The 18,423-nt window shown below is 42.7% G+C and overlaps 1 protein-coding gene across 5 annotated transcripts in view; it reads right to left on the bottom strand.

Moving 5' to 3' along the window:
• Positions 1-18,423, bottom strand: part of DDX11 (DEAD/H-box helicase 11) — a 249,208-nt gene that overhangs the window by 31,565 nt on the left and 199,220 nt on the right. For all 5 annotated transcript variants that reach the window (XM_033952044.1, XM_033952040.1, XM_033952045.1 and 2 more), the window contains 3 exons: positions 14,230-14,298; positions 6,759-6,859; positions 6,520-6,604 (listed from right to left, as the gene is read on the bottom strand). In XM_033952044.1, coding sequence (XP_033807935.1) covers positions 6,520-6,604; positions 6,759-6,859; positions 14,230-14,298 — 255 coding nt within the window. The remainder of the gene's footprint in view (positions 1-6,519; positions 6,605-6,758; positions 6,860-14,229; positions 14,299-18,423) is intronic.

Below are 18,423 nucleotides of genomic sequence, written 5' to 3'. Positions count from 1 at the left end.
AATCTGTCCTCCTTCTGGTAAAGTCAGTTCTGCCCTCTTCCCGATCACTTCTGCTGCTGCTCGAGAGTCCAGGGATGCCGGAAAGCCCTCCAGCTCAGAAAGGGAAGTAGCTTCCTGTCCCTTCTGAGCCACCGTAGTTTCCCTTTCTCCTCGCTGCTGGGGAGGGAGTGGTCCTGCTGGGCTAAGCGACACCTCGCTCCTGAATGCCAAAACCTCCCTTTGGTTCAGCAAAACCGTTTCGCCTCGGAGCAAAGATGTAAGGAAGCCGTCCATCGTCCCTTGCCGTCGCAGGGTGAGTTCAGGTTGCCGGGCTGTGGCAACCGCTCTCCCCCTCCTTTAAGGCATCGAGTCAAGCCTCGGTAGACAGGTAAAGAGGAAAGTTTCTGGCAGGAGAACAAGTTGTCGGCGTCCTCACTACACCGTGGCCATCTTGCTTTCGGCTACAGATTTCTGATAATTCAAACGGAACCCAGAATGAAATCCAAATTCAGATAGTGCGTCAATAAGATAAGGTAAAGAATGTTCAGGATCAGTCAAATAATCATCAAATCATCTGCAAAAGGTAAGACTTTCAAATCTTGGTCTATCACCCGATCAAGGTACGTTTCAAGGTACGTAAAAGAGGTTCTAGATATATTATAAACAGAGGAGAAAGAGGACATCTCTATCGGGTTCCATGAGAAATAGTAAAGAGAGATGAACGAGTTCCATTAATCAAAATAGAAGCCCTTGGTTTAGCATACAAGGTTTTAAGACAATCTAAAAACCACCCAGAAAGTCCCATTTTAGACAATGTAGAAAAGAGAAAGGACCACTCCACTCGATCAAAAGCTTTTTCTGCATCCAGACTAGCCAACATACCAGAAATTGCTTTTGTCTGACCAGTCACTAACACCAGTCAAACTTTTCAAACATGTAAAATTGATTGATGACCTCTTATAAAGCCAACTTGCTCTTCTGCTATCAGCATAGGCAGATGAATTGCCAGTCTATCCGCCAACACTCTTGCAAATATCTTAAAATCTACACTAACGAAATCGGGCGATATGATTCTACCAATAGTGGATCCTTACCTGGTTTTGAGATCAATGTTATAACAGCATCAGTAGCTCCTAAAGGAAAGGAGTCTTCTTCTACACATTGAGTATAACGTACCAGCTTTCTTTATCAAATGCTTTGCATCTAACTTGCCAGTGCTTGTGTCAGTTCTATTCACCAATGAAGTGATTGACAAAGAGATGAGGTGACTGTAATCTTTTGAGAGAACTGGTCAAGAGCTTGTGACCATTGAGAGGCTAGGGTCCATTGAACCGATCAGAGATGAAGTCTGTCACCAAAAAGCTCTTCCCCTAGGCATGGAATATTGGCCAGACGATCCTGCAAATTGATGAGCCAAATACCTTATTGCCACAAACATGGCTGAAGCCTGGATGACATTTCAAAGGCATCAAACGCCATCCAAGTCATATATTTGTGAATTTGAAAGACTATGAATAGTCTGCTGATACTCCACCAGATGCAGGGATGTATTGCTCAAATTGAACCAATTTCATCACCAGATGTTTAAAGCAGAATGGCACATAAAAATTATAATTTAAGACTCTACTTGCCAACATCAAATTTTGGTAGAGACAATGTCCAAATTTGTCCATGGTCTGACCTTCATGACCTGGTGATGGAGAAGCATAAACCCTGATGCTAGAAGACCTTTTGAGGGTGGACTCTACCAGCAGCGATTGGTGTTGAAGTTGCAGCTTATCAAACCCTGGACAGATGATTCTATAAAGAGAGTCAATTTTCCTGGGGGATGCTATGATTGTGAGAGGAGTTTCCCAGTTAGGAAACAAGGCTTCTTTGAGCAGACTATATAAAGGCAGTTTGAGCACTTCCTTAAGTGGCTCATCACAGTCTGGGGCATCTAAAAGTTTTGCCCTAGGCTCAGTGTCTGCTTCTAGCTTGACTGGTAAAGCCTGTCCCAATTGTCTCACATATTTAGTGAAAGAAAGTCGGTGGCAAGTCAAATCCGTGCAAGACAAATGCGCACACTCAAATACGCGGACATTTCAGCGCAATGACAACTATGCGCAAAGACAATTCTGTGCAACACTATTGCGTGAATGACAATTGCGCCAACGACAAATGAGCTGCAGCTGAAATGAGACATTTGCACATGCGCAAAAACACATTCTCACACATGCCCAATACATGAGCGAATGCGCAGGAAAGTGATAATGGTGGTATTTCCACATAGATGCTTTTTTCAATACTGGTTTGGGTTGGGGATAGCTCAAACAGATCTAGTTCCGATTTAACGTATTCTTCAGAGCAGTTGTGTACAAAAGCCATGGTTTTTTTTAGAATATATCACGTTTCGTAGAAAGGGTCCTTCTTTTCTTGGATCCACTAGATAGCTTCTGTGATTTGTTACCTTGGGGTTTCTTTCTTTTAAAAGATTTTGGAGGTCCTTGCAGAATCTTTTGAGGATGGGTCCTCTTTCTTTTAACAGTCTGTCTAACCACAGCCAGTCCTGACCCCGCCTGCTCTGCGGAATGGTTTATTTTATTTAGAACGGTTGTTGCGACATGGCCCATGACATCTTTAGCTATGTTTTTTGCGGCTCCTTTCACATGTGGTTTAATAATTTCAAAACCCCTTCTCAAAAGCGGTATTGCTTTTCTAAAGAGACTATGAAATATGCCACCTACACCGGCACCGTACATGACAGGGGCCCCGTGATATCCTGAAAGTCCATAACCAGCTTGTGCCATGTAATAATTTTTGTATGCTTTGGGGTCTCCGTAATCTTTAGACACCAACATTTTAAAACACAACAGTCTTCCTGGGTCGCAGGTGAAGCTTAAGGATCACCTTCCCGTAACGAAATGAGACGTTCCTGTTCTGATCCGTCTTTATTTCAAATGTGATGGCGTCGATGTGCTGCTTGTTCACAGGTACATAGTGCGGTTTATCGTACGTGAGGGTGATAAACTTATCCGCTGACCCTAGTGCTGGAACACAGCGCAACAGTTGTACAAAATGGTCACCTACTAACTGGTGCTCTACAATATGTGTACACATAGAGGGTATTAAAGCCAGCCTCGATATTTGCTGGGAAATGAGAATGCCTTGTATTAACGTTAGCCTTTACCCCCAAAATGGTTGCCAAATCACCCCCTGCAGAAATAACACTTATCCTCTGATTTTACATGAATTCTTCGCGTATTGGGGTCATATATGATTCTCGGCGGTCTCTCAGACTCATAGACGCTTCTAATGTCATGATTCATGGTTTCCAATAACCTCCCCATGGTCGCATAATATCCTCTCTGGATTGTAAATTGGTGTACATTTCCTTCTCTAGAGGTGGCAACGTACTTTATGTCTTCCTCAATATTTTCCCAAGTATGTGGGTATTGTATTTCCACCAGCCCCGCTTCCCACGGCCCCTGTAAGTCCAAAGGCCTAGCTATTTGTATGGTAAAATTAGAGCTGGTATTATGGGGAAACATAGCTGCTGAAGCATTGCTAGGTAATGTGATATAAAAGCCACCGTCATTCATTTTTTTTTTTTTTTTGCTTCAAAAGACAAAATCAGATGTCTTGAATCTTTGAGGCCTTCACCCAACTGTTAAATTTATCAGGCCACCCCTTCCATTTCACGAGACAAATTTTGTTCTTACCCCCTCCTTTTACCTTTAGAACCTTTTCGATACGGTATATTCTGTCCTCTAGAGGCTTGACTTTTAGTAATTCTTCAGGATAAAAAGAACCTTGTATAGCTTCGCTATCGTAATTCTGTATCTTATATATTGTTCTCTGATCCCTGTTTAAAACATCTTTTATTATAAATATCTCATCAGTCCATGTCTGCTCGTAACCTTTCTCAAATGTTCCTTTAACTTTTGATAGCCTCACATGGTCTCCTTTCATTAAGAGATCCTTGGTGGGATCACGTTTGATGTTACTGCCGTAGACTGTTTTCCAAATCTGCAAAGAGTTTGAGGGTGTCACATCTACAGGCCTCGTCTGTATCGTTCTGCGAAAACTATAATTATAGCTGTGCACTATAGCCTGTAGAACGTCTTGATAAGTAAAGGTATTATGGGCTGTAAAATATCTCCACATTTTGGATTTTAAAGTCCTGTTAAATCTTTCCACTACAGCTGCTTTACCATCATTATGGGTCACAAAATGGCTAACAACTTTTTGTTTTAATAAATTCTTCAGAGACTTATTTAAAAATTCTTTACCCTTGTCTGTTTGAAGTTTTTCAGGTGTACGCCCTAAATTAAATATTGTTTCAAAGGCTTTGGTAACTTCTTGACCGGTTTTTGTTTTTAAACTCACGACCCATGCATATTTTGACAGGATATATCTATTACCGTTAAGATGTATTTGTAACCGTTGTTATAACGGGCAAAGGCTGACATGTCGACTAAGTCACTTTGCCACTGTCTGTCAACTTCCGACACAATTGTTTTATTTCTTTTAAAATGGATTCTAGCCGGTCTGTGTAAATTGTATGCGTTTTGACCGGTGACCCAATCCACTACGTCTTTTCTCCGGACTATGATATGGCTCTTTTTAGCCGCTTGAAGTAGAGGGTTAATGCCTCCATAGCTTCCTGCCGCGTATGGATCATAATAAATTTGCTTCAATAAAGATTCTTACATAGCTCTAAATAAAAAAAAATAGGTCTTAAAACTCTGCCTTTTTAACAGGTGACAATTGCTTTTGTTTTTTCAGATTGTTAAGACAAAGGTAGGGGTCCGGGACATGTTCAGACAGATTTAAACACACCTCCACCTCTCCCCCCTTGGCTTTATCAGGGGGGCTGCAAGGGGCTTATCAGCTGTTACCATGAGAATAGGGGAGCTGGCCCATTAACCATTAGCTCAGAATTCCTACTGAAAGTGTGTTAAAACCAGAAAAGAAAAAATAAATAAATAAATGTAGTGTTTTCTCAATTGTTTCTGCCCCTGGTCTGTTTTAAAAGCAGGAAAGATTTTGTGAATGTCTTTTGTTTTTGTGGTCTACTCTATCCATGAGCTCTTAAACCTTGTCTTTTAACTAAAAACAGTTAAAATAAAGACACTTCTTTTTCTGGCCACATCATTTCCGGGAGGGTTTTAACTAAGTCTGTTTCCCCTATTTCCGCCTACGTGATCAGAAAAGCACATTTCCGACGCTTCATTTATCCTATTTCCGCCTACGTCATCAGAATGTGCACTTCCGGTAGGGCAGGCACTCCCATTTCCGGTGATGTCATCAGAAAGCGTATTTACGGGGTCAAACATGCCCCCATTTCCGGTGATGTCATCAGAAAGCGTATTTACGTGGTCAAACATGCCCCCATTTCCGGTGATGTCATCAGAAAGTGCATTTTCGGGGTGGGACATGAAGGGGCGGGGCCATGGGCAGGGCCGGGGCATGAGCAGGGGGATGGGTGGGGCTACCACCATTCATTCCTATGGGAGGGGTGGGGCATGAGAGGCGGGGCCATGGGCAGGGGGTGGGGCATGGGCGGGGCTATCACCATTCATTCCTATGGGAGGGGTGGGGCATGGGCAGAAAGTGGTGCGGGGCCATGGGCAGGCTGGGACGTGGTGTGGGCAGGGCTTAACCTGGAAGTGAACGCTGATTGGTCGATCCTTATATCTGACAGCTGTCAATCATTTTGACATGAGGTGTACCCATTATACTACTTATGTGGTAAGAGCAGATAGCATAGCTGGTTTTAAGAAAGGTTTGCCCTGTATTGGTAGCATGGAATATTGCTACTCCTTGGATTTTGGTCAGATACTAGTGAGTTGGATTGCCACTGTGAGAACGGGCTATTGGGCTTGATGGACCATTGGCTTGACCCAGTAAGGCTATTCTTATGTTCTTACTACTATCCTTTTTGTGAAGAAATTAAAGAAATAGAATGAGTTAGGAAATAGATAGATTAAGGTGATGCTCTAACTTATTATGTTCCTTATCATTTATCTTTTCTTTAATGTGATATTGTCTTACCACCTTCCTACTAAATACTGCATTCAATGTGTGTATAGATGGTTTAGCTATACAAATGCGAAGATGCTACAGACCTAGTTTATTATTATATACCACTTATATCCTAAGTGGTTTACATTCAGGCACTTTATCATATTTCCCTCTCTGTCTCGGTGTACCTGGGTCAATGAGGGGATTAAGTGACTTGCTCAGGGTCACAAGGAGCAGTGAGTTCTAACATTTATCAGGAAATTTTCTGGATGAATATTAATTTATTTCCACAGTTATGCACTAGGACTAAGTGGAATTAGCTCTTTTTAAATATCAAGAAATGTTTTTATCTTGGGACTCCTAACATCTGGAAATACTGAGGCTTGATTTCGGGCTCTGTATTGCTGGGAGCACACAACAGACATTTTACTTCTACCATTTTCAATATCTCAATTATTATTCTAAATAACTACTCAAAGAACTATTAACATTCATAAGAACATCACATTAAATGTTGAAAAGTAATAGATATACCATGGATTTGTCAAGATAGGTTATCTTTTCCTGTAGCTCTGGTGACTTGACATTAGGGTATGGCATTCCCACCATAACAACGCATCTGGATGGAGAGAGAAATGGAGGTGTTCTCACAACTTAGAAAACAGAAATTTCTGCTTAGACCTGAACTAGCTAACAGAATTCCTCTTTCAGACCTGCTGCCTTGCTACTGTATCACATTACTACAATTATACAACTGCAGTGCCAGTACTGACCTGCCCAAATCATCTGAGAAATTGATTCCTTCACTCATTTTCCCTCCAACCACAGAAAAGAGAAGAGCACCTGTCAGACGCCCTCCAGATTGCTTGCAGTGCTGTAATAAAATAAAATGGAGAATTAAAAACTTCATCTATAGAACATGTCAAATAAGCAAAAATTAAGACACCCCATGAAATATTCAGTTCTTTCTTAAGAAATGTTCACATATCGTTTTCATATCTTTTTTTTAGTTTATCTCTGGAAAAGAAAGTGATGTAATTGCAGGTAAACAACAAAAATTTTCCTTGATTTACTCATGAAACAAAAATTATCCACAAAAATGTGTATTCTGACTGAGGAATAAATTAGGACACCCTATACCCTAATAGCTAGTGTTATCCCCTTTGGCTGAAATAACTGCAGTGAGATGTTTCTTGTAGCCATCTACCAGTCTCTGACATTAGTCTGAGGAAAGTTTGGCCCACTCCTCAATGCAGAATTCTTTCAGCTGTGAGATGTTTGAGGGATTTTTTTACATGTACAGCCTGTTTCAAATTAAGATCAGGGCTGTGACTTGGCCACTCCAGGACTCTCCATTTCTTAGTTTTCAGCCAGTCCTTGGTGGTTTTACTGGTATGTTTTGGGTCATTGTCGTGTTGCAGGGTCCAGTTCCGCTTCAGCTTTCATTTTCTTACAGATTGCCTCACATGTTCCTCAAGCACCCTCTGATTCATGGTGGATTCTATGATGGTGAGCTGGCCAGGTCTTGCTGCAGCAAAGCATCCCCAAACCATGACACTTCCACCTCCATGTTTCACAGTTGGTATGATGTTCTTTTTCTGGAATGCTGTATTTGGTGTACGCCAAACATGTCTTCTTTTCTGGTGTCCAAATAATTTAATTTTAGATTCATCTGTCCATAGAACACTATTCCAGAAGTCCTAGTGTTTGTCTATGTTCTCTTTTGCAAACTTCAGTCTAGCCTTGATGTTTCTCTAAGAGAAAAAAAAGGTTTCCTCCTTGCACACCTCCCATGCAAGTTAAATTTGTGCAGTCTCTTTCTGATTGTAGAGGCATGCACTTTCACATCAACAGTAGCAAGAGCCTGATGTAGGGCCTGTGATGACATTTTAGGGTTTTTTGAGACTTCTTTTAGCAGTCTGCTCTGGGGGTCAACTTGCATGGATGACCAGACCTGGGCATGTTGGCAGTTGTTTGGAAAGTCCAATTGTACACTATTTTTCGGACCGTGGAATAGCTAATGTCAAATTCTTTTGAGATCTTTTAAAATCTCTTACCAGACTTATAAGCTACTACAATATTCTTTCTGAAGGTATCAAACAAGCTCTTTGATCTCACCATGGAGTTCACTCTCACCGCATACGTCATGAGCATACCAAACTAAATGTCTGAGGTTTAAGTAGGGCAAAGCTCCTTCAAAATGCTAAGTAACCATGTTCTAATCATGTGCACCTGTGTGTGATTTGAGCCACTAATATGTGGGGTGTCCTAATTTATTCCTCAGAATACACATTTTTATAGATATCTTTTGTTTCGAGTAAATCAAGGAAAATTTTTGTTGTTTGCCTGCAATTACATCACTTTCTTTTTCTGAGATAAATAAAAAAAGATTTGACATCGATATGTGAACATTTCTTAAGAAAGAACTGAATATTTCATGGAGTGTCCTAATTTTTTCACATGACTGTATATATTGTAAATGATAAGGTCAATCCTTTCTATCTAAAAGTTTATGGTTAGTGTACCTGTTGACTTCCATTTTAGTATAATAAAATTACTCCTAATATAGGAAAAACTTTAGTACACAAAAAATGTGCACTAGTATTTTTTCCACATAAGTGCAAAGAAAAGTCCTGCACAATGCATTACTTCCATTGCAGGAAAGGATACTAAAATTAAATTACTACTTTTTTTTCACCTTATATGCTGATAGCTAAGTTGCTTACCTGTAGCAGAGCTAGATAGGTGTGTGGCGTCATCTGACAGCACATATTACTATAGCCTTGATATGGATATGTTAGGACACATGTGTCAAACACAAGACCTGTGGGGTGAATTTGGCCCGCCTGGTCATTTTATGCAGCCCATGGTGACTGTGTGCCTGACACTACACACTCCAGGAACCTCCTTGAGTCCCGACTCCCCCACCTACCACCTCCCCACTGCTGAAATTTAAAACCAGCCTCCAGCCATCGCCCTGCCCTGGAAGTGTTCTTTCTGCAGTGTCCTGCCTATGGAGGAAGAGAAAGTGCTACAGAAAGAACATTTCTGGGGCAGGGCGACGGCGGGAGGTTGGCTTCGCATTGGCTGCCCAAAGATTTTAAATTTCAGCGGCGGGGAGGTGGGGGATTCAGGAACTGGGGACTTTCGTGCCATAGGATCCAGCTGAGAGGGGAGGGCTAGGGTTGGGAATGAAGGAAGGGCATGCTGTATGGGCTTCGGGGGGAGTGTGGTTGGGAAAGCAAGAAGAACAGATGCTGCATGGGCTGGGAGGGGGTTGGGAAGGACAGAGACTGTAGGGCTGGGGGAGGGGGTTGGGAAGGACAGACTGTAGGGCTGGGGGTTAGGAAGGGAGGGAAAGAGATGCTGCCGGTGGGTGAGGGAAGAGAAAAAGAAAATTCTTGGATATAGGTGTGTGGATTGGGAGGGAAAGAGAGATGGTACACATGGGGAAGAGGGAGAATTGTTGGACATGATGGTGGAGAGGAGGGAAGGAGAAATGTTACACTGGGAGAGAGAAGAGATGACTCAAAGAAGGGAGAGATGTCAGATTCCGGAGAAGGGTGATAGAAAGAAGGAAGAGAGAGATGTCAGACCACTGGAACAGGAAGGAGATAGATAGATGCCAGACCATGGAATGGAAGGAGGGTAGAGATGCCAGACCACAGAAAGGAGAGGAGAGAAGGAGAGAGAGGTTAGACCTTGGGAAGAGGGAGGGAAGGAGATATAGATTCCAGGCTATGGGAAGGAGAGGAGAAAGATGCCAGACCATATGAGGGGGGAAGGGGGAAGATAGAGTTGTCTGACCACGAGATAGGGATGAGATGGTGCACAGGGATGGAGGGGAAGAGGAGACAGAGGGAAGGAGATGGTGTACAACAATGGGTGCGGCAGGGAAGAGATACAAAGAAATGCTTCTTATGGATAGATAGGAATAGGGGAGAAGAAAGAGGGAGGAAATGGTACACATGGATAATGGGAAGGAAAGACATGGAAAAGTAGATAGATTTTGAGAAGTAGAAAAATGGAAGAAAGTTGAATTTTAAAAGTTAATGCTAAAGATGGATGTATTGATAAATAAGAGACTGACTGTGGTAGTATTAAATACCAGTGGGGAGAGAGCAAATGACTCCTAAAAACGCTCAGAAAAGTGAAACTCTGAAAGGGAGGTGGATATCTCCCCTTGGGACAAGAGTTTACCGTCCAATCATTGCATTTGCTTCATAGAACATCACTTTCTGGCCACTGGTAAAAACTAGTATTTGTTTGAATAAACTCTATTAAATTGACAAAAAAGTTCAAAATAATTATGCACAACTCTTGCTCATTGGAACGGTGATACCATGCACTTATCTGTACCAACTTTAAAGTTTGTAGTTGTAAGGGCTCTTTGGGGGTCTCAACGAGGCCCCGTTTCGAAAATTCTGCTTCAGGAGACCCAATGCTACAACGCTACACACTGTTAAACGTATCTGTCCAAGAGGTGATCGTTTGTAAAACTTCAAAAACTACAGAAAGAGGATGGCTCAGTAGACCCGTTTAGTAATTCCAAGTTTACGACAAGCAGTGTCTACTGTGAGCTGTCTATACTCAAGGTTAACAAAGCAATGGGGCCAGACAACCTACATCCCAGGGTGCTCAGGGAGTTAAGGGACGTCCTGGCGGAACCACTATCCGCGCTCTTCAATCTCTCCCTTAGTACTCCCGTTGGACTGGAAAACGGCTATCGTCATTCCACTCCACAAAAAAGGTTGCAGGATGGAGGCTGCGAACTACAGACCAGTGAGCCTCACATCAATAGTGAGCAAATTAATGGAAACTCTAATCAAACGCCAACTGGATATGATCCTGGATGTGGAGAATCTACGGGATCCCCGTCAACATGGATTTACCAAGGGGAGATCCTGCCAATCCAACCTGATCAGCTTCTTTGACTGGGTGACGGGGAAGCTCGATGTTGGAGAGTCCATGGACATCGTATACTTGGACTTCAGCAAAGCATTCGATAGTGTACCACACCGCAGGTTGTTGAGCAAAATGAGTTCTATAGGATTAGGTGAGACATTGACAAAATGGGTTGGAGACTGGCTCAGAGGCAGGCTTCAGAGGGTGGTGCTGAACTGCACCCCCTCCGAAAAGACGGAGGTGATCAGTGGAGTGCCGCAGGGCTCGGTCTTGGGCCCGATCCTTTTCAACATCTTTATAAGGGACTTGGCTGAGGGGCTTCGAGGTAAAATAACGTCATTCGCCGATGACGCCAAACTCGCAATATAGTAGGCAAAAGCACAACGGACAATATGATACACGACCTACTCCTATTGGAGCACTGGCCTAGGACCTGATAACTGAGTTTCAATGCCAAAATATGCAGTCATGCACCTTGGCAGCCAAAATCTATGCAAGACTTACATCCTTAATGGAAAGATCCTAGCAAGGACTGCAACAGAATGGGACTTAGGGGTAATCATCAGTGAACACATGAAGACTGCCAATCAAGTGGAGCAGGCTTCATCTAAGGCTAGACAGATCATAGAGTGTATACGTAGGGGTTTCGTCAGCCGTAAACCTGAAGTCATTATGCCATTATATAGATCCATGGTAAGACCCCATCTGGCATACTGTGTACAATTCTGGAGGCCTCATTACCGCAATGATGTGCTGAGACTTGAGTCAGTCCAGCGAATGGCCATCTGGATGTTCTCGGGACTCAAGGATCTCCCGTACGAGGAACGGCTGGATAAACTGCGGCTATACTCACTCGAGGAACGCAGGGAGAGGGGAGACATGATCGAGACGTTCAAATATCTCACAGGCCATATCGAGGTAGAAGAAGATATCTTCTTTCTCAAAGGTCCAACGGCAAAAAGAGGACATCCATGGAAAATCAGGGGTGGGAAATTGCACGGTGACACCAGGAAATACTTTTTCACCGAGAGAGTGGTTGATCACTGGAATAATCTTCCACTGCAGGTGATCGAGGCAAGCAGCGTGCCTGATTTTAAGAAGAAATGGGATCGTCACGTGGGATCTCTTCACAGAGTTAAGTAGGGGAGGGTCATTGGGGTGGGCAGACTAGTTGGGCCGTGGCCCTTATCTGCCGTCTATTTCTATGTTTCTAAGGGGGTAAAGAGATGATAATGACAGTATCAGGGATAGGGAGAGTGTGGTGATGGTGACAAGGAAGCAAGTGGGCCAGTGTGAGGGGTAGGGAGGTTGTGTTCTGTTTGTATGAAAAGGACTGTTTTCTTTTAGCGTTGACAGTGCAAGATTTGTATTAATCTGGCTTCAGTTTAACAATGGATATATTAATGTTCTAATGCTCATTGCAGTGTTTATGATGCTCCCTTTTCCTAGGTGCACCCTTGCTTTGTGACTCATGGATTATTACTAAAAAAATTTTTTTTATAGAGAGGAGGGGGTATTTAAAAAAAGGAGTGAGGTGTTAAAAAATGATTGTATTTTATTGTTGGCTTAAATCAGTGGTTCCCAAACCTGTCCTGGGGGACCCACAGTCAGTCAGGTTTTCAAGATATCCCTAATGAATATGCATGAGAGAGATTTGCATACCTGTCACTTCCATTATATGCAAATCTCTCTCATGCATATTCATTAGGGATATCTTGAAAACCTGACTGGCTGGGGGTCCCCCAGGACAGGTTTGGGAACCACTGGTTTAAATAAACTAAAGCTAAAAAAAAAATAAAATAAAATAAAACCTTTCTGAAGTAATTGCTGCTTTTTATGGGAACAGATAACTTTCAGGGGGATGGGCGGGGACGGAGGGATTCCTCACAGAGACAGGTTGGATTTTGATGGGGGCTGGTGGGATTTCTGTCCCCGCGCAACTCTCTAATCTAAATCCCTCAACCCTATGGAGTCTGATCTCTAAGAAAGTCCTCAGATTTGGAGGACTGTTCAGTGATAAAATTTCTCACAAAATAAGACAAAAAGCCAAAGGAGATCCATGAAAGCATGACTGTAGTTGATGGTGAGTCGGTCCTATCATTCTACAAAGTAAAATTTTGGAGCAAGCAGTTTAAGGGGGGTAGATGACCCTCACACTGGACAGCCTGTAGAAGCAATTTCCACAGAAATGTGCAAGAAAGTGGAAGATTTAATTTTGTCAAACAAATTAAGTTTCCCAAATAGCTGAATAAATGGGCATCTCAGCAGGTACAGTTCGGGAAATAATTCATGAAAAGTTGGGCAAGTCCAAGATTAGTGCAAAATGGGTTCCAAGAATGCCGACGTCATGTCAGAAGGTCACAAGGATCCAGTGCTGTCTGGAGAACTTGGAAGCTGCGCCGTGAAGACAAAGTGAAATTTTTTCATCGTTTGGTGACTGGAGATGAGTCTTAGGTCTATCACAGAGATCCTGAGTCCAAAATGGAGTTAAGTCATCCCCCACTCCCAAAAAGTTTAAGACAAAAAAAACTCACAGCAGGGATGCTGCTTCTTCACGACAATACGCCGGTGCACATGTCACAACAATCACAGGCTGCCATCCAAGAATGTGGTTTTAAGCAGCTGAACTATCCACCCTTTAATCTTGACCTGGCTCCCTTGGATTATTTTCTGTTCAGAGTTTTAAAGAAATCTCTCCGTGAATAGCGGTTAAGTGATGAAGACATCAAGGAAGTTAAGACATCCTGATTTGAAGGTCAAACAAAAGAATTCTTTTCAAAAGGGTTAAAGTCATTGCAGGCAAAGTGGATGAAGTGTATAGAACTTTTTTCTTTCCTACTGAGGTAGATAAATTATTGAACGCCCCTCATATATTCATACAATGTAAACTGCTTAGATATAAGTGGTCTATAAATTTTAATAAATAAAATATGCAGTTTTTAAAAAGGTCACTTCTCAATTTTAAATTCGAAGTTTGTATGCAATATTCTATTGGGTGCCAAAGACTCAAAAATAAAAATAGCTGAAAGCCTGTACCTCAGAATTAGTGTTCTTGCTTGACCAGCATAGTATACTCACTCCTGTGAATTCTAAACCTCATGTATCATGAAATCATACAGCAAAGTCAATCTGTGCATAACCAGACTGTATATCCAAATATGCATTTATTTATACATAGCATTGCCAGATGCACGCAGCGCTGTACATTATCCATGAAAAGACAATCCCTGTTGACAGAGTTTACAATCTAATCAGTAGTACTAAGCTTCACTTTTTCTTAAAAATGTAACTTCCAGCTGGAAGAGCCTGTATCTAATGTATTCTGCATAGATCACTTACCTTTATACATTTGGAGTACTCTGCTAACACTTGCTCTACCTGATTTACTTTCTTGGGTTCCTCGAATATCTAATGGAAAAAAAATGTATTAGCTGTGGCAATGTTTATGCCCTTAGATTTCTGCACAAGGACAAAAGCCCAGTTTTGTAAGATAAACTACACATAATTCTCAAGTAAGAGCAGCCCAAACATTTAAAAGAAAAATAAGTACTATATATATATTTTTGTGGTTGACTGAACTATAAATAATATTTCAAGATTTGAGCTTTGTTTATAAATGAATTCAAAGAGGAAAGTGAGTTTGCATATCCAACCCTGACAGCAGAGCCATGCTGATATCAGGCAGTCAGATATATTTGCAAAGAGTTTCCATTACCGTGTCTCTTACCCATCAATTCATTCCTGTAAAGCAGCAGCTTTGAAGGCTCCTAGAGAGTTGACACAGCAGTGGAAACAGACAGGAACCAATGCACCAAGAATAATTACTGATTCAGTGACTATGCAAGAGTAAAGTGGGTCCTAAACTTAACAGAGCCAGAAAGGAATGTCAATAGTTTAAATGTAAAATTTATATCAAAACTGTCAGCAAGACATAGGAAGGAGGCACTGGGGCACTAAGGACATAGTAAGGAAGGAGGGAGGGAATACAAAAGGGACAATTGTTGGGCCTGAGTGTAGAAAGCAGCCAAGGAGAGAGAGACAGAAAAAAAGACAGACAGCGAAAAAGGAGTGAGAGCGAAAGACAGACATCTACTCTAGCACCCGTTAATGTAACGGGCTTAAACACTTATATATCAAGACCTACAGATCCCAAAGCACAGAGAGAGGAAGCCCTGAAGATTCTACTCTCCTATGCTAATGAGCACCCTTACATTATTAAGCATTCTTGAGCACTACAGCTACAGGAGACAAATCATGATTACGCTTATGATGGAAGTGGTGTAAAAATTAAATATTCAAATGAGAACTTTAAGAATGTTTTTTCAGTCCTGGAATTTCACTTATTTTTCTCTATATATAGTTAAGTAATCTTCCTTCATAAACTCTTCAGGCTAGGAATGTGTGTGTATCTATCATAATAAAACCCTAAGCGCGCATGAGCACTTACAACTTCGTGATCCCTGCCTCCATGATCTGTAGCTCCGTGGCAGTTTTCGACGCGTTCAGCTGGAGCCTGTGGCGGTTTATGTGCAGTGGACCCTTTTCCCTTTGCTTTAGTTGCGGTGGGCGGCAGCAGCGGTGGACCCGGGGGGGGGTGTTTGAAGTGGCGGTAGGCTACACGGTAGGTAGCAGCAGCGGGGGCCAGTACGGGGGAAGCAGGCTTCAGCGCTGGAGGGAAGCAGGCAGGCAGGCTGGCTTTAGCGCAGCAGATAGGGAGGGAAGTAGGCTGGCTAGCATTGGGGGAGGGGGTGGGACAAGGCTGGAAGGCAGTGAGGAGGGACATAGGAAGGAGCACTGGGGGCACTAAGGACATGGGAAGGGGCACTGGGGACATAGGAAGGAGGCACTGGGGCACTAAGGACATGGGAAGGAGGCACTTGGGGTACTAAGAACATGGGAAGGGGCACTAAGGACATAGGAAGGAGGCACTGGGGCACTAAGGACATAGTAAGGAAGGAGGGAGGGAATACAAAAGGGACAATTGTTGGGCCTGAGTGTAGAAAGCAGCCAAGGAGAGAGAGACAGAAAGAAAGACAGACAGTGAAAAAGGAGTGAGAGCGAAAGACAGACATCTACTCTAGCACCCGTTAATGTAACGGGCTTAAACACTTGTAAGTACACACTAAAGTTCTTGTACTCTGATTATTCTTCACTTCAAAACTGTTTTTTTCCCCCATAATGCAGAGATGAAGCATAACCATATAAGATCTTCCTCAGCAATAATCAGGTTAGCTTGGCTTAGATAAATTGCTCTGCCTTCAGCCTTGTTATTCACTCACCCAGGAACCAAATTATTATCTTGTCAAGTATCAAGGCTAGTACCATGAAAGTACAATTAAAGGCATCATGTGACAGAGAGAGAACACTCCTGCCAAGACCAGGCTAGAAGAATTTTATCAAAGATACTAACAGAGTAACTGTCCTCCTATACTAAACTTCCACTTTTTAAATGAAAGCTGTATAGTATCTAAAAAATCATGTGGAAGGCGATTCTATAATATTGTACCTATAATTTTGCACATACAGTCCATTCTCGTTATCTGCAAATTCACATATCTGTGGTTGAATCAGTTGCAACCAAATATTCCTCATTCGCACCACTGTGTTCATGGACCGATGCCTCCACCCCTGACAAGAATAGGCAGTGTTTCCCCTTCCTCCCTGAACAGATAACACCAACAACCCCCCTCCCCAGACCCAGAGGCCACAAGAAAAGGCATAGTTTCTCCTCCCTCTCTAAACAGACACCACCAACCTCCCTCTTGGACAGAGGAAGGACCTGAGGTCTACCTTGTTTCTCTGGTGGACTAGAGTTATGTTGGGGCAGTAGCGATTCCCACTTGCTCCTGTCCATCCTCTTTCAGTGACGAAAATGGCTGCCGATACTTCCAACTTCAGAAGACTGCCACTGGAAATCTCGGCAGTCATGTTTGGGGAGGTAAAACACTGCCTTTCTTTTGGCCTAGGGTCCTTCCTCTGGGTCTGGGAGGAAAGTTGGTGGTGTCTGTTCAGTGAGGGAGGGGGAACGTTGCCTGGGGAAGTCTCTTGGTTTGGGGGAAGGACTGATGGCAGCAGTGGTGACAGCAGCAAAGAAAGAACACTAGTGGGAGGGAAGTTGGTAAGAATGGAACTTCAGGGGGGAACTCAGTACTTCAAGTGCTGTTCCATGCAGGAACCTATCCCTATTCTCCCAACAGGATCCACTGTTCACTTTCCACAGTTTTGAGGTAGAAGGTATGCTGCTGAAATATAACCTAATGACTCAGCATTTCATTATTCACGATTCGTGAATATGTTCACAAACCATACTACCGCAAATAACGAGAATGGACTGTATTCTATAAGAGAAAGTAGGTGCCTAATTGCTAAAACATGCAAGTAAATTATATTATAATTTTGTTTTACACTTTTATTAGGCAAAACATGCAAAACCAATTATATCCATCACAAACAAGCAACAAAAAGGACAACTATAAACATTGACAATCAACAAGCAACTCCTCTACATACGTAAACAATGCACACTATAAAATCATACATTTCAAGCACTTTGTGTACGGTAAATCCAATACTTCTTCCAAACCTTCCAATAATCATTAGATTTATCTTTCATAGTGTACTGATAATTTTTTCAATCCTAGCCATTTCCACCACTTGAGTAGCCCAATGTTCAAATGAAGGATTAGTATTCCAGAAAGTGGCTATGGTATGGCATGCAGCAGGTATCCAGTTCCTGAGCCACCTCAGATAACCCAACAAATAGCACATTCAGAGGAGCTAAAGTAAGCACAATTACTTACCGTAACAGGTGTTATCCAGGGACAGCAGGCAGCTATTCTCACATATGGGTGACATCATCCGGGAAGACACTGTGTGACAGAGTTGAAGAAGAGCTTCCAGACATTGTTGTGGAAGGAATGCTCTGAGTTGGACAGTGTCCAGAACAGCTCCAATGAATTGTAGATTCTGTGAGGGCTGAAGTTGAGATTTGGGAAAGTTGATTTTGAATCCCAAACTTTGTAGGAACCAGGTAGTCTGTTGGGTCGCTACAATAACCCCTTGAGATGTGGAATCTTTGATGAGCCAGTCGTCGACGTAAGGAAATACCTGAAGACCATGATTCCTTAGAGCTGCTGCTACCACTACCAGGCACTTGGTGAACACTCTGGGAGACGAGGCCAGGCCGAAGGGTAGAACTCTGTATTGGTAGTGCAGATTCCCCACCCGAAATCTGAGGTACTGACGGGAGGCCGGATGTATGGGAATATGAGTATAGGCCTCCTTGAGATCCAGAGAGCATAACCAATCGTTCTGCTCGAGAAGGGGATAAAGAGATGCCAGGGACAACATGCAAAATTTAGAAATTTGTTGAGAGTCCTGAGATCCAAAATTGGCCGCAGATCGCCCGTCTTCTTCGGAACAAGGAAGTAATGGGAGTAAAACCCTCTGTTCTGCTGTTCCAGGGGAACCGGTTCGATAGCATGGAGACGAAGCAGAGCTTGAGCTTCCTGAAGAAGAAGGGCGGTCTGGGAT

The sequence above is a fragment of the Geotrypetes seraphini genome, chromosome 7 (assembly GCF_902459505.1).
Source record: "Geotrypetes seraphini chromosome 7, aGeoSer1.1, whole genome shotgun sequence".
Classification (NCBI taxonomy): domain Eukaryota; kingdom Metazoa; phylum Chordata; class Amphibia; order Gymnophiona; family Dermophiidae; genus Geotrypetes; species Geotrypetes seraphini.
This window is presented reverse-complemented; position numbering and strand designations above follow the sequence as displayed.